Source organism: Stegostoma tigrinum, chromosome 15, assembly GCF_030684315.1.
Source record: "Stegostoma tigrinum isolate sSteTig4 chromosome 15, sSteTig4.hap1, whole genome shotgun sequence".
Classification (NCBI taxonomy): Eukaryota; Metazoa; Chordata; class Chondrichthyes; order Orectolobiformes; family Stegostomatidae; genus Stegostoma; species Stegostoma tigrinum.
Window position 1 is genome coordinate 14,694,914 of NC_081368.1, and position 27,143 is coordinate 14,722,056.

The window sequence follows — 27,143 nt, forward strand, 5'->3', positions numbered from 1 at the left end:
GAATAAATAAAGGAATGCATGAGTGCTTCAGCAGATGGGCTAAGCTGGGATGAAGTTGGGCAATATTACGCAGGAAACAAGCTATCACAGTGATCACCTGGTCATCTTGGGGTCAAAGATGACTCTATGATTCTGAACAGTCTAGATTAATCTCTATGGGGATGAAGCCAGTAACTAGGCATCAAATTTAATTTTACAAGTAGTTTTTGAAGTAATATACCTATCCATTGCTTGGAATAACTGCCAAAATATTCAGATGTATGAGGATATGCAGTAACTGTCTATCATGTACTTAAATTATGCATAATAACATTTACTCCATTTAGTGTGGAAATCACTTACTTGCTTTGTCATTTGCCAAACACAGTCAATGAACTGCAGAAATATAGGAGAGCGATCTGCATCTGCATGGTTCTTGTCACCATGTCCTATTCTCTAAAGTAAATAATTAAATCAACTTCGGTTTTGGCAAAATATACATCAAACTTCTTTCAAATGGAACTTATATAATTTTAACCTCAAGAACAATTATAATTTCGTCATATTAATGAAATTGGAATAGCAATAATCTGACCTGCCACTAATAACGCTGCAATATTCAAATAGGCTGCAAAAATTTTCAATGGTGCGAGGGTCTCCCCTTGAAATTTTTTTTGCTTCTTTTCAGATACTGGCAGACTTTTAAAGATGAGAATTCTCACAATGGTTGCTGATACTATATCAAATGGGGAATTGTATGCATCTTAGCAGAGGCTTATATTACAAATTAAGATGCCTACACATAACTGGCATCTCAATCCCTTTTTATTTAAATCAGTGATTCTGAAGAATCAAACTGTTTCGAGAACGCCCGAGAGACGTGACTTTGTATCTAATTGTATGAGGAATGGTGGCCTTGGCTGGAACTTCGGTCCATCAGCTGAGGCATTTTACAAAGTAAAAATTTAGGTCCAAATCACTTTTGCAATATTTGCAAAGACAGATAGTCTCTTGATCATGGAAACGCTGCAGTAGAAATTTCCAGAAACAATTTCTACTGAAATCTTAATTGCAATGTTATTTTCTTTTGGAACCATCCATTATGCAACGTAGATTACAGTGATAAGAAATATGCAAACACAATTGCATTATGTTAAGACTCAAGGTCAATTTCTCAATACAAATTTATGCTATGCACAAAACTGATGCAAGGCAGTGTAGCTGAAGACAAGCTGCACACAAGCACAATTATTATTGTTTTCTTCCCATTAATACCACACAGATAACCATGTGGTAAAGAGTACTAGTGGATACCTAGCCTTTATACACTTAAAAGTTTTTACTTGCGGTCACACTTTACACATTCTGCATCTCCAATCAAACCATTATTACTGGACTGTTAATTCAGGGACACAGATAATGTCTTGGGGACCTGGGTTCAAACACTGCCACAGCAGATAGTGGAATCTGAATTCAATAAATATCTGTAATTAAGAATTTAATGATGACCATGAATCCATTGTTGACTGTCGGAAAAATCCATCTGGTTCGCCAATGTCCTTTAAGGAAGGAAACTGCCATCCTTACCTGGCATGGTCTACATGTGACTCCAGACCCATTGCATTGTGTTGACTCTTAATTGCCCTCTGGGCAATAAATCCTGCCTAGCCATCGATGCCCTCAACCCATGAATGAATAAAGAAAACAAAACAAAAATCAGAGTTTCAGCCTGCCGTTACAATCAATGTATAAGGCATACAGGTGAATCCTCAGTTGATGCCCACCACCAGGATGCAATTAAACATCTAATTAATATCAAGTAACACAAATGGGCAATTCTCTCACCTTTACCCAGGTCTAATGGAACCTTCAGTAATTTCTCTAACCTTTAAATTGCCAGTCTTAATTACATTATGGAACTGGGAAGGAGGCAGCAAAACCAAGAAAACAATGCCAGATTCTGACACAACTCACAATTTGCAGTTACTGGATATCAAACAGGAACAGAAGCTTTGACTCAAGTGCTGTGTGTGCTTGCATCTTTGATACAAACTCTCTGCTGATATAATTCTCAGCTGCTGTACAACATTACTTCTGGGGAATCAACGTTATCCCCAGAACAACTATACAGTTCCTAATTTTTAATAAATACACCAAAAATTGCTAACTACAGCCACCATTTTTGTACCACATGTCCTCTACCCTGGAGGTAATCAGCAAAGAGTTACCGTTCAGACTTTCACTTTGAAACTATTAATGTCATTGTTATATAGGGAAAAGTGAAGAAATCCTTTCGCCTCTATGGGACTTCTAAATGCACTACATTTCTTGTAGTTTCAGGACATTGAAGCAACTGCTAAAGTGTCAACTTTCCAGAAAGTATTTACAGCATGGGATATTTGATTTATGTTAGTCTCAGAAATGTGTGCTGTACACCACCACCAGCTCCCAATTCCCAGACAAAGAACACAGTGTTCAATGTGATGAATGATGATTTGGAATTCTTACCGTTGCAAATTTGTGCCCAAAACTTATCCACTCCTTTTCAATGAGTACTTCAAAACCTTTTGTTGTTCGATAATAGCTATCAAGCATGAGTAGTGCCAAAGTAGTAAGCTGTGCGGTACGATCCCAGCCATCACTGCAGTGTATCAATGCTGAACTTTTCCCAGATGAAACTTTATCTGCTACTCGAATTGCCCCTGCCAAGACAAACTACAATAAAAATGTAAGTTGCACAAAGTATTTTTAAACAAAATATGGTAACAATACACTTCCAGGAAATAGACAATTCAAAGCTTGCACAGAAAACACACCTGTCCAATTAAAGACAGGATTATTTGTTAAATATTACACCTAATTAAAAATAAATTCAGAGATTACAGTATTATAAGTTATTCGACAAAATCCAGGCTCCTATATGATCATTTTGCTTTACTTATTTTGCATTTTAATAACTTAAAAAAAAATCAAGTAATGAATGTTGCATACAGCAGAGTCACAAACCAACAGTTCTTGCAGAGCAGTTACAGTCGAATCATCCTACCTTAATATGTTCTAACCAGTGCGTTGACTCAAGGCTCGACAGCCAGTGGGATTCTTCTACGCTTGGGTACACAATGTCCTTTAATTTCCTCAGAGATTCCCTCATTACATGAATATTGTGAATGTCAAGAAAGATGACCTCTGCTCTCTGATAGGCATCATCACCTTCATAGCCCCCTCCTGTGGCCTAAAAAAAAGGCAGATTTTAATAAGGGCTTTCCTTTCAATTACTTACAATGCATGCTAGACAATGTTGACTAAACATGAAAAGCAGGTGTTGTACCACAGTGGGTCAGGGCTAAAAATACACACGCCCAAAAGGTGAACGCAAATTTGATCATATTATCAACCTACTTAATTTAGTAAAATATTCTCAATTTATAGGAAGGATTAAATATTAATATCACATTAATGTAATCCACAGTGAGAGAGTGAAACATTTAAATTAAAATGTTCTCTACAATTATTTCCAATGGAGTGGGCCTTTGAATAATGTTACTAGCTTTTTAAAAGACTTCATGATGTTCAAATAGAAATTCTAATTCCAAGCTCTAACCGCATTTACAACTTTGCTGATGACACCACCATGGTGGGTCAGATCTCAAACAACGACAAGACAGTACAGGAAAGAGATAGCAAGCTTAGTGGCATGGTATACAGACAACAATCTCTCCGAAACTGTCAGCTAAATAAGGGAGCTAGTCATCAACTTCAGGAAGCAGAGTGGAGGACACGCCTGTCTGCATTAATAGTGCTGAGGTGGAGGTGGTCGAGAGCTTCAAAGTTCGAGGAGCAAACATCACCAATCTGTCCTGGTCTATCCACATTAATGCTACTGTCAAGAAAGCGCAAAAATGGCTCTACTTCCTCAGAAAGCTAGGGAAATTCAGCATGTCTACAATGACTCTTGGTTGTATACTTGCTCAGTGACCTGGCTTGTTTTTGTTCAGACTTTTCATCAGTGATAGGTATCATCATCAGTGAGGTCTCCAATGAAGTAACGTGTTCTATTTCGCTTGGAATTTACACTGTCCGGTCTGTTATAGTGAGTTGTCTCATTTCTGGTTCTGTTCTGTATGAGTTTGTATGTGGGGTCTGATTCTATTTGTTTATTGATTGCATTATGCGTTGAGCACCATTCCTCTAGGAATTCCCACGCATGTCTGTTTGGCTTGGGCTACTATGATTACGTTGTCCCAGTTAAATTAATGGCCTTCATTGTCCGAGTGTGAAAGTTCGTCATGTCATTATGTTGCTAGCTGATGTTCGTGTATTCTGATGGCTAGTTTCCTTCCTGTCCGTCTGATGTAATGCTTGTGGCAGTAGTTGCATGATATTTTGTAAACTATGTTGGCTCTGCATGTCATGGGTATGGGGTCTTTAATCCTGGAGTGTGTTTGTCATAGCAACAGAACAGAACCGGATATGACACAACTCACCATAACAGACTGGACCAACATCGCTTCATCAGAGGTCTCACTGATGATGTTACCTAGCATGGTGACCAAACATCTGAACAAAAACAAGCCAGCTCAGTGAGAAAATCAACCTCACTTAGAAATCTTTACAAAAACCTTAAACAATGACGCTTACCAATTTCTACAGATGCACCACAGAAAGCATCCTAGCCGAATGCATCACAGCTTGGTAAGGCTACAGTTCTGCCCAAGACTGCAAGTAGTTAGAGAGTCGTGAATGGAGCTCAGTCTATCCTGCAAACCATTGACTCCACTTATACTTCCTGCTGCCTTAGGAACGCAGCCAACATAATCAAAGGCCCCCTACCACCCAGTTACACTCTCTTCCACCCTCTTCCATAGGGCAGAAGTTGCAAAAGTTTGAAAACATGTACCGACAGATTTGAGAACAGTTTTTCCCCCACTGTTATGAGACTTATGAATGGATCTCTCATATATTACAGTTGATCTTTCTCTGTATCTTCTCTGCAGCACCAACATCATGTGCTGCATTCTGTTCCATTACCCTGATGTTCTTACGTAAGGGATGATCTGTCTGGATAGCATGCAAAACAATATTTTCCACTGTATCCCTGTACATTATAATAACAAATCAAAACGTTGGCAGCAACTGTCTGCGACACATGATGTAGTCAGATAGTAATTTTAGAAACTTAATGCAGTTACTATATGGCTTTATAATTAACACTTCAGTACGTGTAATCTGAAGTAGTGTTATCAAATTACTTTATTGTGACAATTAGAAAACCTCAATTATGTAAACTTCTAAACAATTCTAAACCATCTCCTTCAAACATAAGGCAGAATTCAATACTGACTGAATTTTCATTTACTTTCAATGTCTTTATTTTAATTGCTGCTTATTTATTAGCCTTTATTCTTTTCCTATCTTTTATATTGCTACTTTTGCACATACTTTAAACAATTAATTTTAATTTCAGATTAATCTACAATGGACTATTTTATTATTTTGAACAATACAAATCTTTGGAGATGGTCTGGCAATGCAGCAACCAGGCACGCCAGTCTTTTTAATTTGGGCAACAGCACAAGCTGATCTTAAAATACAGGTTAGACGAGAATATCAGACAGTATTAGGATTCATACTGATAACCAACAACGGCATTAATCTTGTGGAAGTGATAAATAGATTAGTCTACAGTTTAAAAGAGGGAACAGTGGAAAATGTGCTAAGAATGAAATACAGGGAACTAAAGTAGCACAGGTTTCTTAAGTGATTCCACAGCGGGACTCTACAGTAAATGAAAATCGGGACACTTGCTACAAACAGCTCAGAGGGGAAAGCTGTCCAAAACATGAACATCAAGTCTTATTTAATTATTCTTAGATGTCAACAACATTAGCAAAAATGTATTTAATTGTCCTGCACGGATTCCTGACTCTTGTCATGAGTGTACATCCAGGCAGCTTGCAAAAGCAAAGTAATAAATGAAAACAGAAAATGTTAGAAATGTTTAAGTGGTCTGGCTGTATCTGTAAATATTCTTGTGAGAGGTCAGCAACCATATTCTGCTTTTCTCGCCAGAAATGCTGCCAGACCATTATTTCATACTTTCAAATACCCAGTTTGCTAGGCTATTGAAGAGGCAGTTCAGAGTGTGAGAATTACAAACATTCTCTCACTCCTAAACTAACTCTCTAATGTGCACTACATTGCTCCACGTACATTGGTACCCACCTTATTGGCTACTGCATTGACGCTTGGTCTTGCATCAAAGATGGTTAACTTCTGGGTCTGCCCATTGGACTCTCTAATAATGTCAAGATACTTTTCATCATCCTTACTGCGTTTCCCACTCATGCCAACCAGAGGCTGACTACAACGCACAATCACAGCCTGATTGTCAGGATGTATCCAAGATAGCACCTGAAATCGATGCAAGTATAAATCAGTACAAAAGTTAATTATTTTAAAACTAAATTCATTGTAATTTCAGATGGTCATATCTACAAAATACCAACAGAATACAGCAGCCAGGACTCTAAGATCGTAAAACACAGGAGCAGAATTAGGCCATTCAGCCTGTGGAATCTGCTGCACCATTTGATCATGGCTGATACGTGGCTCAACCCCATTCTCCTTACTTTCCCTGAAACCCTTGATCTCCTTATTACTAAAGAAGCCTCACTTTGACAATTTTTTTGGTGCTAAATGAAGGCCCTATAATTATTTATTAACAATGTAACTAATTAAATTCGCTGTGCTTCAAAATAGAAGACATGGCAGTGCTCCATCTCCAATCCTAGAGGCCCAAGGTGAACATCTTCATTCAAAAATCTTTTCCAACACACATTCACTTATTGCACAAAATTACAGCACGGTTGTTATTTTAGTTTCTTGCGTATACACAATGTTTCCATGCTTGACAGCCAATGAGGCTTCTGTTCAATCACCCCCAACGTCATTTGTTATGTGACTAAATGGTGCAAAATATTCTATTTTGGCCTCGCAAGAGTCATTTTGTTGGGAATTTGACAGAACCATTTGAAGATGTGACGGGTATTCTATACGTTGTGTTATTAAGGACTTCTAGTGGGAGCCCGGGGTATAGTGGCATTACCAGAGATTAGACTCATGTTCTGGGGGCATGGCTTCTAATCCCATCATGACAAATGGTGAAAACAGATTTAAATCTGGAACTAAAAGCTGGTCTAGTTGTGCCAACGAACGATTTTCAATTTCTCTTTTTAAAAAAAGCAAAATGATTTACTAATGCCCATTACAAAGGACATTCTACCATCCTCATCTGATCAGGCCAACTTGTGATTGTAGATCCACAGGAACATGGGCAGCTCTTAAACACCATACAAAATGGCCTGGCTAGCCACTCGGTTAGCCTGGCTAACTTAAGTGTGATAAAGAGGAGGATATCAGACAGACCTCCTGGCATCAACCAAAGCAGCACATGCAGCCCTGTCAACCCTCCAAAGTTATCCTTTCTAACATTTAGGGATGTGGGCCAAAACTGGGAGGGCTTCCCCACAGGTAGTCAAACAGCAGCCTGACATTTTCATTCTTATGGAATCATAGACCTTACAGACAATGTCCCAGACACCAAACAATGCCCCTCGAATAGGTTAAATTTACCAGAAGTAGCATACCAATATTACACGATTGAGAGGAATTGCCCTGCAAGTCCTCAATATCTTGAGGGTGTAGGGAATCCAGAATCAATAAAGAGGGCAAGGAAAGCTCCTAATGAGTCAGTTAAATATCTGCTGTAGGGGCACCCTACAGGGCCAGGGCACAGAATGTACTCTAGGGAGGAGGCTTCAAAACATCACAACAGGTAGCTCAGTAGCACCACTACGGACTAAGATGGCAGGTCCTAATAGATAGTGTAATAACTTACCACTACTGTTTGGCAACTTGACTTCAAAAGTAGAGGTAAATGGCCTTTTTGGTTTACTTCTGCAACTATGTCTTGTTTGTATTTTAAGGGTCAGAAATTTAAGCAGTGAATCAAAATAGTACTTCCAATAAATCAACTAGCCTCAGCTAAATGACTAGATAAACTATGTGGTGAGACAGTTGATGTATTTACTAAATTGAGCTTTTACCATTTACAGACGTTGATGGAAAAGCTCAGCAGGTCTGGCAGTATTCGTGAAGAAAAAAAAGCAGTTAACATTTCGGGTCCAGCGATCCGTCCTCAGAACCCTTTGCGGGGAAAACGTCAGTTTATATGCAGAAAATAGGGAGGGGAATGGGGTAGGGAGCAAATTATAGGATAAAGGATAGAGCCCGAAGAGAAAGAAGAGCAGCTGGACAGACAAAGGAGTTGATAACTATCGAGCTAGAAGCGCGAATAGTTGTTAATGGGGACTGTTAGCGACTAACAATAGGTAATGTGTAATGGCAGGCTATGTGGTAACAAGACATGGTATGATGGGTAGGGGGGACATGGAAAAGTTTAGGCCTTAAAACTGCTGAACTCAATATTGAGTCTGGAGGGCTGCAGGGTCCCCAAGGGGAAAATGAAGTTGTTTTTCCAGCTTTTAAAGATTAGATTATATTCCCTACAGTGTGAAAACAGGCACTTCGGCCCAACAAGTCCACACTGCCCCTTGAAACATCCTACCCAGACCCATTCCCCTATAACCCACACACCTCTGAACACTACGGGCAATTTAACATGGCCAAATCACCTAGTATGCACATCTTTGGACTGTGGGAGGAAACCGGAGCACCCGGAGGAAACCCACGCAGACAAGGGGAGAATGTGCAAACTCCACACAGACAGCCACCTGAGGCTGGAATTGAACCCGGGTCCCTGGCGCTATGAGGCTGCAGTGCTAACCACTGAGCCACCGTGCCGCTTGTGTTGAGCTTCGCTGGAACACTACAGCAAGCCAGAGATAGAGATGTTGCTCAGGGTACCGGATGGTTTACAGGGAGGGGAGGGGACGGGAAGGCGTGTCTGGTGGTGGTACCTCACTGGAGGGGGCAGAAATGGCATCAGATGATCTTCTGGGTGTGGATATCTAGTGGGATGGTGGGTAAGGACAAGGGGAACCTTATCACTCCTGTGGAGGGAAAGAGGGAGGGCGAGGGCAGAAGTGCAGGAATTGGGTCAGATCCAGTTTGAGTGCCTGTCGACAACAGTGCAGGAGAATCCTCGGTTAAGGAAGGAGGTGGACATTTCAGCTGCTCCTTTGTCATAATTGTCCTCATATGAATATTTGCGATGGAGAGAGAGGAACTGAGAGAATGGGATGGCGTCTTTACAGGAAGCAGGGTGTGAGGACGTATAGTTCAGGTAGCTATGGGAGTCAGTGGGTTTATAGTGGATATTGGTGGTCAGTCTATCCCCAGAAATGGAAAGAGATATTGAGGAAGGGAAGGGAGGAGTCAGAGATACAGCAGGTGAAAGTGAGGCCAGGGTGGAAATTGAAAGCAGAATTCAAAGAACATTTCCAATTCCGGATGAGAGGGGGAAGCAGCACCAATGATATAAATCGGTACATTGGAGGAAGAGTTGTGGGTGGGACCAGAATAGGACGAGAACAAGAAATTTTCCTCACACCCAAAGAGACAGGCATAACTGGGGCCCACGTGGGTACCCATGGTCACCCCTCTGACTTGTGGAAATTCAGAGGAGTTAAAAGAGAAGTTGTTGAGGATGTGAGCGGCTCTGATAAGCGGACGGTGGTGGTGGTGGGTGGGGATGGTGCAGGTCTTCACTCCAGGAAGAAGCGGAGTGTCCTGAGACAATCTTGGTGGGGAATGGACGTAAAAAAGGGATTGCACACCCATGGTAAATTAGCGGCGGCTGGAGCCTACAAACTAGAAATTTTGAAACTGGTGTTATGCGTCAGAGGAATCATGCATGTACGTGGGGAGGGATTGGGCCGGGGGGAAAAGACTGAGTCAAGGTAGGAAGAGAGGGGTTCTGTGACGCAAGATCAGACTGAAACAACTGATATTTCCGGACAGTCCTGTTTGTGGATTTTTGGGAGAAGCTGCGTGCGAACACTATTTAAAAGGACAACAACACACTGCAGCAACATGGAACTACACCAAGAGGAGGAAGACTATTCTTCCAAGTGTTCAAGGATAATGGATATCCAAAGAACTGGGTCAGGAGATGCCTACAGGAACTGCATCAGCAAGATTCTACACGCCCCGACACACTCATCACACTACCCTACATCAGGAACACGCCAGAACTCACCACAAGACTTCTACAACCGCTGGGCATCAGAGTGGCACGCAAACCCACATCAACCCTACGACAAGTACTCACCCGGACTAAAGACCCACTCCCCGCCATGGACAGGACCAACGTCATCTACAAGATCCCCTGCAGAGACTGTGAGAAACACTACATCGGACAAACAGGAAGGAAACTAACAACAAAAGTACATGAACACCAACTGGCTTTAAAAAGACACGACCGATACTCACTCATCTCAATCCACACGGACAAGGAGAATCACGACTTCGACTGGGACAACACCAAGATCCTGGAACAAGCTAGGCAGACAAGCACAAGAATTCCTGGAAGCATGGCACTCCATGAAGCATGCTATTAATAAACACACTGAACTCGACTCCATATACATTCCACTACGGAGGCAACCCAGAAGTGAGGCAATCCATCGCAATGAACCCCAGAGTTTAATAGCCAGGCTGGAAAACACACCGACGCTTCATCAGAGGCTGCACTTGAGGACGTTACCAAGCATGACGATGTTACCAAGCACGGTAACAAAACGTCTGCGGAACAAACCAGCTCGGCGAGCCAACCGACCTCAACAAGATAACAAGGTGCAGAGCTGCATCAGAGGAACAGGAAAGCTGACGCTTCGCGTCGAGATCATTCTTCAGAAATGTATTTAAGAGATTGACAGCTTTTTAAACAGAAACTGGCAGAAAAAACTCAGCAAGTCTGGCAGTAGCTGTGTTCTGAAAACGCTCTGATGAAAAGCTCCTGGACCTTACACATTATCTGATTTCTCCCACAAATGCTGAGTTTTTCCTGCAATTTCTGTTTTTGTTTCTGATTTCCTGCATCCACAATTCTTTCCTTTTGTTTATAGATAAGTTCTTGATTAACAAGGGGTTGAAGGGATACTGGTTGAAGGTAAGAAAAGGCAGGAAAATGGGGTTGAGAAACATATCAGCCATGACTGAATGGTGCAGCAGACTTGATAGGCAGAATGGCATACTTTCTGCTCCTATATTTCATTATCTTAAGAAAAGGTACAACAAACAGTTGAGATATGATGCTATGGGGTATGAATACTGCTAAATTTTAAGCAAGTTGTCTTATTCAAACAGTTAACATTTCAGACAGATTCTGATTTCGCAAAACAACATTCCTTCAGTTGTAGTGTGTACAGTCAAATCAAAATTTTACGTACAAAGCAATTTTAATACCTGCAACACAGTTTTTAACGATACTAAAATCTGAAGTTTAGATGGGATACAGGGAGGGTGGGCACTCTGCACCAATCGTTAAATCATGGCACTGCAAATCATAGCTCATTTATCCTTGCTTTGTGTAGAATGAGACAACGCATCCTATATTTCTATTTTTACTCGGCCAACTGTTGAAGAAAGGAACCTCCATCTGGGTATGAAAAAAATTCTGCCCTTTTCAATAATTAAGCATTCGATGAAATTAATAACCTCATTTTTCAGATGCCAAAAATTTTACCAAAGATACCTGAAGGAAAAATATTTTTCAAATCTCTGCATTGACACTTCATAATGAATTCTGCACTCGAATGGCAAATAATGTTAAGTCAACAGATTACTATTCAAAAAATTCTATTACTAAAAATATTCCTTCCCCAAAAATTGTTCAGTCAAAGCCCAAGCTTTTGGGAGAAGCTAAAACCATCAAATTTGAACTTAAATGACAACAGTTGAAAACACGAAGCAAATTCACTTAATCATGTAATGAATCATGGAATTTGTGTTTGTTAAACTGATTTTATACACAAGAAACTTTAGTTACTGAAGGACATACAAGCAGATGAAAAACAGTGATCACAAGGTGATATGTTTTACAAAAGAAACTTTAGAGTTGCTAAAAGGCAAGCATGGGTCTTTTGACATTGGAAATGGCTATCAGAACACCACTTACAGAAGTGAATGAGATTTCAATATTGCACACACCCACACACTATACTTAATATAGTCAGACAATGCTTATATATACAGAAAAAATATTACCTTTTTAACAAGTTAATTAAAAAATTTCACACAGTTCAACTGGGAATTTTGAAAAGTGAACAACAAGCTAGGCTGGAGAACAGAAACTGAGGAACTTGTGGAAACAATACAACATTTTCAAAGATTCCTTAATAATTTCTTTAAAAATAAATTGAGTCCAAGAGGTAAATAACTGGATAGCTATCACCAGATAGTCTGTATTATCTATTCTTGCTATACCCACCGGTAATCGTCCCTTAGACCTAAACGCTGCAACTTTTCGCAGATCATCATCACTGGCACTAGCTGGAACCACTAAGACTGGTGGATAAGTGTCACAAAGCTCATAGTTTTGATTTATGTTTGTGATTCTCCATTTTCGTTTTTCATCTGGTAAACCCTGCAGGAACATAAAGTGAAAACAAATATCAATAATGTTACTAACAGGCAAACAAGAGCATCAGTCATTATGCCCATAATTGCAGACGTGAACTTTCTCTTGTGAAATATTAACTAAAACATCAGGTGTAATGTTATGCTGGAATCAGCATTTCTGTATGTTGCAGATGGAAACATTACACTGCCTATTATTGAGGCAGTCTGCCCAATGTTACAGAAGGTGGAACTCTTTGAATAAAGATTTAATCTCCAAGAACAAGTAGTTATTTGAGCTCAAAATGGGAAGGAAACAATTGAGCTGTTACACATCCTGAAATTCTTCAGGGGAGTGCATCCCATATGATTTCTTTCCTTCTACTCTTGACATGACAGAACCTCCATTTGCACACAGAAATTGAACAAAGAGTAGAAGTCAGATAACAGTAATCCAAAAATGATAAACTGAGTTGATTACTTGGAAGGTTAGGATCTGCTCTGCTCAAAAGGAAAAAAAGAGCAGAGAAGAGGCAAGAATATTTTTCTCCCATTTTTAAAAAAAAATCTTTTGTGGGATGTAAGCATGACTAGCAAGTCCAGCATTTGTTGCCTATTAGATATAAGCAAAAAATGCCAGCCACGTTGGCAATGCCTACACACCATAAAACAGGAAAGGAATAAAAACATCTTATGTAAACCATTATACTCAGGAGAACTCTGCTTGACATGTTGAGGGAACAAATATCTGTTTCTTATGAATACAAATTACACTTAGAAGAAAGAAACATGGAATTTTCTTGAAATTAAGATTTCATTTCAGAGACTAGTGGAATGCTTGGTACAAGAGTTATGCTCCCTAGACTTTCTTTTCCAATTTGCTGCAGCTGCTTCAGTTAACCACGAGAATACTAAAGCACCAGAAATTGGGTTCAGAAGATTTAACTTAGTGACACATTTCTGGAAGGCTGAACAAAGTTCATTTCAATGCTTACTAATTCATGTGTACACAACAGTTACTATTCTTTTTCAAGAACGGGATAAGTGAAACTACTGTATTGGCCTCAGTCTAGGAAGAGTAGTTAATACCATTAAAAATGTCTCTATAACACAGGCTTCTTGGTTTCGAGCAGGTACAAAAAATACAATTAACATTCTCGCAATCATAGACTGAATCAATTGCTGGACAACCGACAGTTAAATCTTTGAATGAAAATCACTCACTTAATCTTATACATTATTCACCAAATAAACCGAATAGTTGGAGCTGGAACTGTTCTTCAATGTTCAACAACCTGCAGCCCTGCCATTCTGCCCATATTTATTTTAAATGGGTTAACATAGAACATAGAAAAGTACAGCACAGTACAGGCCCTTCGGCCCACGATGTTGTGCCGTGGAATAATCCTAATCCAAAAATAAAATAACCTAACCTACATTCCCCTCAATTCACTGCTGTCCATGTGCACGTCCAGAAGTCGCTTAAATGTCACTAACGACTCTGCTTCCACGACTACCACTGGTAAACTATTCCATGTGCTCACAACTCTCTGGATGAAGAACCTCCCTCTGACGTCTCCTCTATACCTTCCTCCTAACACCTTAAAACTATGACCCCTCGTGGCAGTCAATCCTGCCCTGGGGAAAAGTCGCTGGCTATCGACTTGATCAATGTCTCTCATTACCTTGTACACCTCGATCAGGTCACCTCTCTTCCTCCTTCTCTCCAGAGAGAAAAGTCCAAGCTCAGTCAACCTCTCCTCGTAAGACAAGTCCTCCGGTCCAGGCAGCATCCTGGTAAACCTCCTTTGCACCCTCTCCAAAGCCTCCACATCTTTCCTATAATAGGGCAACCAGAACTGGACACAATATTCCAAGTGAGGTCTCACCAGGGTTTTGTAGAGCTGCAGCATAACCTCACGGCTCTTAAACTCGATCCCCCTGTTAATGAAAGCCAAAACACCATATGCTTTCTTAACAACCTTATCCACCTAGGTGGCAACTTTGAGGAAACTATACACTTGAACACCAAAATCCCGCTGTTCCTCCACACTGCCGAGAATCCTGCCCTTAATCCTATATTCAGCATTTAAGTTCGACCTTTCAAAATGCATCACTTTGCATTTATCCAGGTTGAACTCCATCTGCCATTTCTCGGCCCAGCTCTGCATTCTATCAATGTCTCGCTGAAGCCTGCAATAGCCCTCGATACTATCAACGGCACCTCCAACCTTTTTCTCATCAGCAAACATACTAACCCACCCCCAACCTCCTCATCCAAGTCATTTATAAAAACTACAAAGAGCAGAGGCCCAAGAACAGAGCCCTGTGGGACACCACTCAGCACTGACCTCCAGGCAGAATACTTACCATCTACAACCACTCTCTGCCTCCTGTCAGCCAACCAATTCTGAATCCAGACAGCCAAATCACCCTGTATCCCATACCTCCTGACTATGAATGAGCCTGCCATGGGGAACCTTATCAAATGCCTTGCTGAAGTCCACATACACCACATCTACTGCTCGACCCTCGTCAACCTGTCTCATGACTTCCTCAAAGAACTCAATAAGATTTGTAAGGCATGACCTACCCCTCACAAAGCCATGCTGACTCCCTTTAATCACACTACGCTTTTCCAAATAGACATAAATCCTACCACTCAGAATTCTTTCCAAAACCTTGCTGACCACAGACGTAAGACTGACTGGTGTGTAATTTCCAGGGATTTCCCTATTCCCTTTCTTGGAAAGAGGAACAACATTTGCCTCCCTCCAATCTTCTGGTACGACTCCTGTGGAGAGTGAGGAAGCAAAGATCTTCGCCAGCGGCTTGGCAACCTCCTTTCTCGCTTCCCGGAGCAACCTAGGATAAATCTGGTCTGGCCCTGGGGACTTATCAATCTTAATGTTCGCTAAAATTTCCAGCACATCAACTTCCTCAATCTTGATCTGTTCAAGCCTGTTTTCCTGCTCCTCAAAGTTCTCATTCACAACAAGGTCTCTTTCCTTAGTGAAAACCGAAGCAAAAAAAAACTCATTCAGGGCTTCCCCTATCTGCTCAGACTCCACACACAAGTTCCCTACGCTATCCCTGATCGGCCCTACCTTCTCCCTGATCACTCTCTTCTTCCTCACGTATGAGTAAAATGCCTTCGGGTTCTCCCTAATCCTTCCTGCCAAGCCTTTTTCGTGCCCCCACCTGGCCCTCCTCAGTCCACTTTTGAGCTCCTTCCGAGCAAGCCTGTAATCCTCTAAAGCTGTGCTAGACCCTTGCTTCCTCCACCTTACATACGCTGCCTTTTTCTTTTTGACAAGAAGCACCTCTGCACCCATCATCCAAGGCTCCTTAATCTTACCCCTTCTTACCTGTCTCAGAGGAACAAATTTATACATCACTTGCAACAACTGCTCCTTAAACAGCCTCCACATGTCTGCTGTGCCCTTTCTGTGGAACAATTGCTCCCAATCTGTACGTCCTAACTCCTGTCTGATAGCGTCATAGTTTCCTCTACCCCAGTTAAATATCTTCCCCTGGTAACTGCTCCTTTCCCTTTCCATGGCTATGGTAAATGTGAGGCTGTTGTGGTCACTGTCGCCAAAGTGTTCTCCCACCACGAGATCTGACACCTGTCCTGGCTCATTGCCGAGCACCAAATCCAAAATGGCCTCCCCCCCGCCGTCGGTCTGTCCACATACTGAGTAAAGAAACCCTCCTGAACACACCTGACAAAAACAGCTCCATCCAAACCATCTGCACTAAGGAGGTTCCAATCTATATTGGGAAATTTGAAGTCACCCATAACAACAACCCTGCTACGTTCGCACTTTTCAACAATCTACCGGACAATGAGTTCTTCGATCTCCCTACTGCTATTTGGGGGTCTGTAGAAAACCCCCAGTGAGATGACTGCTCCCTTGCTGTTCCTAACTTCCACCCATACTGACTCAGTCGACAAACCTTCCTCGGCAACCTCAGCCCATACCACCTCAGCAGACGAGTCCTCAAAGGTTCTTTCAGCCGCCGTTATACTGTCCTTGACCAACAAAGCCACACCTCCCCCTCTTTCACCACCTTCCCTGACCTGAATGAAAGATCTAAACCCTGGAACCTGCAACATCCACTCCTGACCCTGCTCTATCCATGTCTCCGAAATGGCCACAACATCGAAGTCCCAGGTACCTATCCAAGCTGCAAGCTCACCTACCTTATTCCGGATACTTCTGGCATTAAAGTAGACACACTTCAATCCAGCTTGCTGAGATAATGGGAACTGCAGATGCTGGAGATTCCAAGATAATAAAATGTGAGGCTGGATGAACACAGCAGGCCAAGCAGCATCTCAGGAGCACTGAGATGCTGCTTGGCCTGCTGTGTTCATCCAGCCTCACATTCAATCCAGCTTGCTGTCTGCCAGCACACACCTGTGACAGTGAGGTCCTGACCATGTCCTCCCTACGCTCATCCTCCTGTGTACTAGGACTACACCTCAGTTTCGCATCCCCCTTCTGAGCTAGTTTAAATCCACCCGAATAGCACTAGCAAATTTCCCACCCAGGACATTAATGCCCCTCTGGTTCAAGTGGAGACCGTCCTGTTTGTAGAGGTCCCACCTCTCCCAGAATGAGCGCCAATTGTCCATGTACCTGAAGCCCTCCCTCCTGCACCATCCCTGCAGCCACGTGTTCAGCTGAAATCTCTCCCTGTTCTTTGCCTCGCTATCATGTGGCACAGGTAACAAACCAGAGATGACCACTCTGTTTGTTCTAGCTCTCAACTTCCACCCTAACTCCCTGACATCCCTATCCTCTTTAAGGACCGCAACTTTCCCCCCACGGTGATTGAGAACGCCCTTGACCGCGTCTCCCGCATCTCCCGCGACACATCCCTCACACCCCGCCCCCGCCACAAGAGGATCCCCCTCGTTCTCACACACCACCCTACCAACCTCCGGATACAACGCATTATCCTCCGACACTTCCGCCATTTACAATCCGACCCCACCACCCAAGACATTTTTCCATCCCCTCCCCTGTCTGCTTTCCGGAGAGACCACTCTCTCCGTGACTCCCTTGTTCGCTCCACACTGCCCTCCAACCCCACCACACCCGGCACCTTCCCCTGCAACCGCAGGAAATGCTACACTTGTCCCCACACCTCCTCCCTCACCCCCATCCCAGGCCCCAAGATGACATTCCACATTAAGCAGAGGTTCACCTGCACATCTGCCAATGTGGTATACTGCATCCACTGTACCCGGTGCGGCTTCCTCTACATTGGGGAAACCAAGCGGAGGCTTGGGGACCGCTTTGCAGAACACCTCCGCTCAGTTCGCAACAAACAACTGCACCTCCCAGTCGCAAACCATTTCCACTCCCCCTCCCATTCTCTTGATGACATGTCCATCATGGGCCTCCTGCACTGCCACAATGATGCCACCCGAAGGTTGCAGGAACAGCAACTCATATTCCGCCTGGGAACCCTGCAGCCATATGGTATCAATGTGGACTTCACCAGTTTCAAAATCTCCCCTTCCCCCACTGCATCCCTAAACCAGCCCAGTTCATCCCCTCCCCCCACTGCACCACACAACCAGCCCAGCTCTTCCCCCCCACCCACTGCATCCCAAAACCAGTCCAACCTGTCTCTGCCTCCCTAACCGGTTCTTCCTCTCACCCATCCCTTCCTCCCACCCCAAGCCGCACCCCCAGCTACCTACTAACCTCATCCCACCTCCTTGACCTGTCCGTCTTCCCTGGACTGACCTATCCCCTCCCTACCTCCCCACCCACACCCTCTCCACCTATCTTCTTTACTCTCCATCTTCGGTCCGCCTCCCCCTCTCTCCCTATTTATTCCAGTTCCCTCCCCCCATCCCCCTCTCTGATGAAGGGTCTAGGCCCGAAACGTCAGCTTTTGTGCTCCTGAGATGCTGCTTGGCCTGCTGTGTTCATCCAGCCTCACATTTTATTATCCCTATCCCTCTTTCTACCTATGTCGTTGGTGCCTATGTGGGCCACGACTTGGGGCTGGTCACCCTCTCCCCTCAGGAACCCAAAGACATGATCCGAGACATCACGGACCCTGGCACCTGGGAGGCAACACACCAATTGTGAGTCTCTTTCGTTCCCGGCAGTCCCTCTAACTATTGAGTCCCCAATGACTATCACTCTCTTCCTATCCCCCCTTCCCTTCTGTGCAAGAGGGACAGACTCTGTGCCAGACACCTGCACACTACTGCATGCCCCTGGTAAGTCATCCCCCCTCAACAGTATCCAAAACAGTATACTTGTTTTTCAGGGGAACGACCACAGGGGATCCCTGCACAGACTGCTTTTTCCCCCCTTCTAACAGTTACTCCTAAGCGTGAAGAAAGCTGGGTAACTACTTCCCTGAAACTCTTGTCTATCACTGACTCTGCCTCCCAAATGATCCAAAGTTCATCCAGCTCCCGCTCCAGTTCCCTAACGTGGTCTTGGAGGAGCAAGAGTTGGGTGCACTTCCTGCAGACGTATTTGGATGGGACACTAATGGCGTCCCTCACCTCATACATCATGCAGGAGGAACTGTCCTCTACCTGCACTGCCATCCCTGCTAACCCCCTAAACAAAGTAAAAAAAAAAGTTAACATCCTCCACCTTCCACCCACATTAACACAGTTGGAGTATAATCTAATCATGATTTTTATGTAGCAGAACAGCAACCTTATTGTTTATCCTTGCGGTAGTATTGGTAACAAATTCATCTTTTGTACCAGAATCCACATAGATCCAGTAAGCTCTCACCAATTTCAGATGATTTAAGTGATAATCAGATCTTAACTTTCAATTAACTGAATTTATTAAACCGTTGAAGGTGGCTGAATAAATCTGCAGATTATTTGTGCTGTGGATGGAGTAGTTTATAACCTCACCGAGCACTGAGGACAGTTGAGAGGCCACCAATTAATTCTAATGAGACCAAAAAAACAGGAGATGGATGAAATGAGTTTGCAGAAGGCTTGTGAAGAGGGAAAAGTAACTGCAGGAAGATACACATTCAGGGATGAAGCAGGTCTGGTTGAGGATTGGGGCAGAGTGGTTGGTAAGGAAAAAACGAGGCAGTCTAACTGGATGGTCTTAATATTGGTAAAGAAACAAACATTTACTGTAACTGAGATGGGAAGAATTGGGGAGAGGGGCTTGAAGAAACAATGGGATTGGAGAAAATAAGCTGGAGGTCATTTCTGTTCTCCAATATGATCCCAAGAGAAGTGGGCAGAGCAGAGTACAGCCCGATAGCTCTTGATGCAGTCCAGCCAGATCTGGAGACAAATTGTTGAAATACTTATGCACTGGGGCATGCAAATTCACAAAGGAACAAAGTGGAGGGTGGGGGCCTGTAAATTGGTGTCAAGTTGATGGGAGAGAGAGTAAAGGTTTTCTGTGGACAACGAAAGTGGCCAGTAAACTTGGCTTTAGTTTTTAGCTGTTGAATGATGCAAAACAAATTCAATTTTACGTAGCTCATGGAATTCAAAGCTGAACACAACTCCATCAGTTCTGAAAGCAACTCACCTGCCTCTTAAATTCTTCAACTGGAACATAAACTTTCCAGCCATCTTCAGGATAAGTTTCTTTATTTTCAAATGCAAAAAATTGCTGAAAGAAATGCAACAGTAATTGTTAGGACAAACGTTAAAAACTCTTGTTAATTTCCTGTATGACTGCAAAATCTTCTTGCTACATTTTAATGGAATATTTAGTCTGACATCTTGGGCAAAGGAAGCTCAAACAACTCATATTGGACTTGGCAAACTGCACTACTTGAGCCTTTGATGGTAGTACTTTCAAGTGAAGCTACTTTGTTTCTAATGCTAGCTAGTTTCAGAAAGAGACCAAAAGCAGAATGGAAAAACGATGGCTACCGTCAATTCCAAGATAATAAAATGTGAGGCTGGATGAACACAGCAGGCCCAGCAGCATCTCAGGAGCACAAAAGCTGATGTTTCGGGCCTAGGCCATTCATCAGATAGGGGGATGGGGTGAGGGTTCTGGAATAAATAGGGAGAGAGGGGGAGGCGGACCGAAGATGGAGAGAAGAGGATAGGTGGGGAGGTAGGGAGGGGATAGGTCAGTCCAGGGAAGACAGACAGGTCAAGGAGGTGGGATGAGGTTAGTAGGTAGATGGGGGTGCGGCTTGGGGTGGGAGGAAGGGATGGGTGAGAGGAAGAACAGGTTAGGGAGGCGGAGACAGGTTGGACTGGTTTTGGGATGCAGTGGGTGGGGGTGTGGTGGAGAAGAGCTGGGCTGGTTGTGTGGTGCAGTGGCGGGAGGGGACGAACTGGGCTGGTTTAGGGATGCGGTGGGGGAAGGGGAGATTTTGAAACTGGTGAAGTCCACATTGATACCATTAGGCTGCAGGGTTCCCAGGCGGAATATGAGTTGCTGTTCCTGCAACCTTCGGGTGGCATCATTGTGGCAGTGCAGGAGGCCCATGATGGACATGTCATCCAGAGAATGGGAGGGGGAAACTCCCCCTCCCATTCTCTGGATGACATGTCCATCATGGGCCTCCTGCACTGCCACAATGATGCCACCCGAAGGTTGCAGGAACAGCAACTCATATTCCGCCTGGGAACCCTGCAGCCTAATGGTATCAATGTGGACTTCACCAGTTTCAAAATCTCCCCTTCCCCAACCGCATCCCTAAACCAGCCCAGTTTGTCCCCTCCCCCCACTGCACCACACAACCAGCCCAGCTCTTCCCCCCCACCCACTGCATCCCAAAACCAGTCCAACCTGTCTCTGCCTCCCTAACCGGTTCTTCCTCTCACCCAACCCTTCCTCCCACCCTAAGCCACACCCCCATCTACCTACTAACCTCATCCCACCTCCTTGACCTGTCCGTCTTCTCTGGACTGACCTATCCCCTCCCTACCTCCCCACCTATACTCTCTCCACCTATCTTCTTTTCTCTCCATCTTCGGTCCGCCTCCCCCTCTCTCCCTATTTATTCCAGTTCCCTCTCCCCATCCCCCTCTCTGATGAAGGGTCTAGGCCCGAAACGTCAGCTTTTGTGCTCCTGAGATGCTGCTTGGCCTGCTGTGTTCATCCAGCCTCACATTTTATTATCTTGGAATTCTCCAGCATCTGCAGTTCCCATTATCTCTGCTACCGTCAATTCCTCCTGCCTTCCATTCATTTTTCAAATGACTTAAGTCATTAATGCTCTTGGTTCTTTTAGATTTTATTTTAATAAGCATGTTCTAGGGGGCTACATACATAATATCACACACAGCAAGTTTTGCTCATGTCAAAACAAGCTGTAATGCCTGACATATATATTTGCAGCTTTTAACAAATGCAAGTGAGCCACATCTGACTGATATTATTAAATTGGTTGAGAAATTATGCCAACACTCAATTAAAGATCATCAGCCAGCTAGTTCAGTTAGTAAAGTGACAGACTCAATCTCAGGGTCGTGAGCTCATGCACAATTTACATTTAAACTTTAAGGACTCTTGTGGCACAGAGGTAGCGTCCAATGTTTGTGACAGCTGTTATAGATAACACAGCATGGAGCTGGAGGAACACAGCAGATAAGGCAGCAGAGGAACAGGAAAGTTGATGTTTCGGGAAAAGTTCCGACCCAAAACTTCAACTTTCCTACTCCTCTGATGCCGTCTGCCCTCCTGTGTTCCTCCAGCTCCTCATTATGTTATGTGATTCCAGCATCTGCAGTTCTTTATATCTCTGAAATGATTGTTGTTCTCTTCTAATATTTTCCATATTTCTGCACTACAATGTGGTCTCTCAACTGTCTTGTAGCTTTTTTCCCTTTGGTTCTAATGATATTTTTCTATCACATAACACTCCATGCATTTTGAATTCGTAATTTAAAGCAGTAGCCATGTGAGTAATCAACTCCAGAGGTGCGTTGCAACACATCTGAGCAGATGGCATTAAAAACATATAAAAAGGAACGTGTACAGCAAGTTTTATTCTTCTGAGCTTCTTTCTTGAGCTTTTCCAAAAAGTAATCAGACAAACAAATCAATTTCCAACACTGAGGAGCAGGAAGTGTTCATACTAATTCACCACGACAAGCTCCAAGTGCTATGTGCCATTTACAGGCCCTCAAACTCTACAGAATTAAAAATCATCCAATCAGTTGGGTAATTGCTTATGTGGGCTCCTTCCCAAATCCATATTTGTCCAATTACTTTGGCACCGGTCACTGTATGAAGCCAAATTCAAATGGAAACATACAAAGAAGAAGAAGTTAATAGCAGAAGTTTGTATCTTGCAAAATGACCTTTTTAGAATACACTTCATTTCAAGTTGCAGGACAATCCACCAACAGCTCAAAAATAGCAAACCTTTTGTGAAGTTTTAACCTTTAAAAAGATATCTGACCAGTAATGCCAGTGATATAATTTGGTGGAGGTCAAAGTGGTGATGGCTCAAGAATGGTCTGGAGAAGACAGGAGAAATTTGTTGAAGGATAAAAAATGCTGGGTAAATGTTACAGAACTGATTTGAAGACAGACATATAACATGGCATAGGATACTGAGTACTGCCATGGTATTGTTTTCAGTTACAACTTCAAAATTCAGTGGGGGTGTTATATGATAGACAAATGTCATGAGAACCAAACGGATAAAAACTACAAGACAGCCAAGAGACCACCCTAAAGTGCAAAAATGTGGACAAAGTCAAAAAGACAACAACAACTGGATACAAACGGATGAAGATACTTAAACAGTGGGATCAAAGAAGATTCTAGAAGCATTGACGATGATAATCAAAAAGAAATGAAATTCTTCAGTGAGAGGAAGATCTGCAGCAAAGCAAGTAATGGAGACTGAACATAAGGAAGAAGGCCCAAGGTCAGATAGAATGATGTTTCCAAGAGAGACTTAAACACAACATTACGAGAAGAGGAATGGCTGAGTTTCAGGAAACAAGAGAGAATGATAGTCAATCAGCATTGTGGCAACACGTAGTAAAGTTGGAAAAGTTGAAACATGATTAAAGAACATTTCCAACATTACGTGAAATGGGCACAATAGAAATTATCACAGCATTTCAGCAACAATCATCTGTTTTGTTATCACATCACTGAATTAAGTTCAAAGATAAAAATAGTTTGCAGGTGAGAAATCTCATCAGTTAGTCAGACCACAATTTTAACAATGTTACATGAAACCTTACTGCAAATTGTTTCTGACAACTTCAGATCATTCACAAATTAGTGATTTAAAAAAAACTGAGAATAATGTGAAAACATGTTTGATCCTTCTCAAAGCACACAACTGCTAGTTTCATCCAAACTGCTCTCAAGAGCCACTCACTGGATTCTGGCTCTTTCCCATAGAAGTGGAAGTGCCTTCCTCTCGTTACCACCTTGTACTTATAGCTTAGATCCAGGCAAGAGACATACGTCAACTTTGGCTCAGTGGCCAGCACAGTCACTTGATTTATAAAGTTTGAGTTCAAGGCCTACTTAAAAGAGCAGATCTTCCAATCTCACAATTAAGGGTGCTGATTGTAAATGAGAAATTAAACCAAGGCCCCTCATCCCCTCAAGCGCACAAAGTTATTTGAGCACTGGAGGAAGTAATGTGACCCATTGACATCTCTCTCCTGAAGAAGCCATTCAGTCCCATATCCTCACTCTATTCCTATTGTCCTGTAAGTTTATTTTACTTAACTCCCATCCAATATCCTTCTGAAACTATTCACTGTTTCCAGTTCTATCACCCTGATAGGCAGTGTGTTCCAGGGCAATACCAATTGTTGTGGAAAAATAGAATATTTTTCCGACACCTTTTACCCAAAACTGAATGCCCATACTGAAGGGAACAAATTTTCTCTGCTCAATTTATCCAAACTTGTCAATATTGTTCACTTCTATTAAATCTCAGCTCTATTATTATTGGATAAACATTTGGATAATAATGCAATAGTGCAGGTTAGATGGGCTTCAGTTTGGTTTCACAGGTCGGTGCAACATCGAGAGCCAAAGGGCCTGTACTGCGCTGTAGTGCTCAATGTTCTAAATTTCCTGTACTCCAAAGCAAAGCCAGATCCTGTAGCTAAAATCCATTATTCTTGAAACCATTCTGGTAAATCCCTTCTCACTTTCTCAAGGACTAGCACATCTTTCTTAAAAGTGTGGGGATCAGATCTGGATGTACTTTGCAAAAGTTTGCATAAGCTTTGCACTCAAAGTCTATTTATGAAGCCCAAGATCCTACATACCCTGTAAACTGATATTCCTATATGCCCTGTCACCTTCAAAAGGTCTATATGTATAAAATTCTATGAAAATAAAGGTCAGACTGACATACTGACTATTACTTACCCCAAACTGTTATTTAAACAGATTATTAAATCACCGATTTCAATGCTATTTATAGGAGGTGACTGCGACAAGCTGGCTGCCATGCTTCCTGCAACAGAGACTACACTTCAAAAAATCCTTCATTGGCTACAAATTTATTTAGGACACCCTAAAGATATGAAAAGTACTATATAAATACAAGTTCTCTGTTCTTTCACAAACAGCAGTTTGAGTGTAAGTCACCCAATCTTTCAACCATTAACGCTACAAAAGAAAAAAAAACTGCATGTTCTTACAAAAATAAAACTCACCCCTTGTAAAAATTTACTTGGCCCTAGTTCTCGGAGACGGTTCACTTTTCGAGGTATAAATGTCAGAAAGATGTCAAAGAAACCAAATTCGTGGGGATAGGTCAAAGGACAACATTGTGCACATTTTTTTAAAACGCTTCCCACTATTCCCATCTCCCGACCAATGACCACCACCAACCCAAATCAAACAAAGATCTTAAGCAGGAACTTCTCAATGTTGAACTCCACCAGCACTCAAAATCCTGATCTCCATTCTTATGGCAGAACTAGAGGATTGCTATACCTCATTTTGTGCCATTTCCCTGGTCACTGGTACGGACTGGTCTGCATAAGGACAACTCCAAAGGTACACAAATTCCTTCAAACTCACTGCAAGAAAGAGCAGGAAATTCCAGCCTACAGTTTAAAAGCATTTCATTTCTCAACTAATTAGGAATGGAGCTCAGGAAGGGGCAACAGGAAGGCACACACGGGAAACAGAGCAAAACACAGTCATGCAGGACATCAGTCGTTTGAGTTACAATATATTGCTGCAGCAGTGGAGAAGAACTTCACTCTTTTAAACAAACCATAGGACCAACATTGTGTGGGCAAGTAGAAATCCTATTTACAGTGATAAGTATTCAACATAAAAAGATAAAATGCAAGAAATGTTTCTCAAATAAAAAATCAGAGATAAATATAATTCCACAAGCATCAGGGGAAACATTGCACAAAAACAAAATATCACAAGATGATAATTTTTAAAATGCACAAAGGTTACTCTTAATATGTATGAAACAACTCAATGATGATCTTTTTCCATTTGAAAGCAATTGTTTCCATCCCTGCTCCAGACTTAAGCATTTCATCTACGTTGACACTTCAATGTAGTAATGGCAAAATATCCCACTATCAGAAATATTAATCTTTCAGGTAAGATTTGAAACAGATCCAATCTACTTTTTCAAGTGCAAACATCAACATTATTTGAAAAGAAGTGGATGAGTTCTTCCAATCCCGACCAACATCCTAAAGGCAGACTAACTGGTAATTTATCTGTGATACCTTTTGTTGTCTACAAATTGGCTGACACTACAATGTTATAATATTCTCAATAACATTTGAGCTAAAAGCATAAGAAATTGGAGGACTACACCATCCAGTCACTTCACCATTCAATAAGAACACAGCTGACCCTTTATTTTAACTCCATTTTCTCACAAGATCTATTTCTCTCAACTTTCCTGGGTCTCAAAAATTAATAATCTTTGTCTTAAATATAATCAAAGGTTGAATGTCCATAGCTCCCTGGAATAGCCAAAAACAACAATTCACAACTCTCAGTGAATTTCAGATCTTATCCTAAAGGGTCAGCCCCTTATTCGAAGACAGTGACCCCCAGTTCTAGACTCTCTCGCATCTAACCTGCCAAGACTATAGGATATGCCTGGTTCAACTAGATCACTTCTCATCCTCTAAAATGCTAGAAAAATATAATCTCAGGACAACAGCTTCAAATCAGGAAACAATCTATTTTTCCTAGGATGACACAGTAAATTACATGTAGAACAGTCTTCTGTAATGCTTGATCTCCGATATTCTCTTTTATTTCCTGAGCTGTAATGCAGTTGGATGCTGTTGATGATTTATTCTTCTCACTGTTGTAAATTTCTACACAAAAACAAAGCTCAGTGCCAGAAACTGTGTGGCTCCAGTTTTACAAATAAAATGTTATAAATCTACCGAGTGGGAAGGTCAGGATGACGACTTGGGTGGACATTATGTAGAGACAGGAATTATTTGCACAGTGCAGTGTGGGGTCATAAGTGGCATAGTACACAAGAGATTACCAGTGTGAAACAATACAGCGTGACCTCCAGGCAGCATTCTAGGGCAAATTTAAAGAATCTCAATTTTGCACTTAAAGTATGAAATTTAGAAAACAGATGTCTTTGAGGATTAT

At 42.3% G+C, this 27,143-nt stretch overlaps 1 protein-coding gene across 1 annotated transcript in view; it reads right to left on the reverse strand.

The window, feature by feature from the left end:
* The window catches only part of mtm1 (myotubularin 1), a 130,960-nt gene that overhangs the window by 16,674 nt on the left and 87,143 nt on the right, over positions 1-27,143 (reverse strand). The window contains exons 7-12 of the mRNA XM_059651350.1: positions 20,115-20,198; positions 12,431-12,586; positions 6,202-6,390; positions 3,026-3,211; positions 2,488-2,694; positions 343-435 (exon numbers count right to left, since the gene is read on the reverse strand). Of these exons, the coding sequence (XP_059507333.1) occupies positions 343-435; positions 2,488-2,694; positions 3,026-3,211; positions 6,202-6,390; positions 12,431-12,586; positions 20,115-20,198 (915 nt within the window). The remainder of the gene's footprint in view (positions 1-342; positions 436-2,487; positions 2,695-3,025; positions 3,212-6,201; positions 6,391-12,430; positions 12,587-20,114; positions 20,199-27,143) is intronic.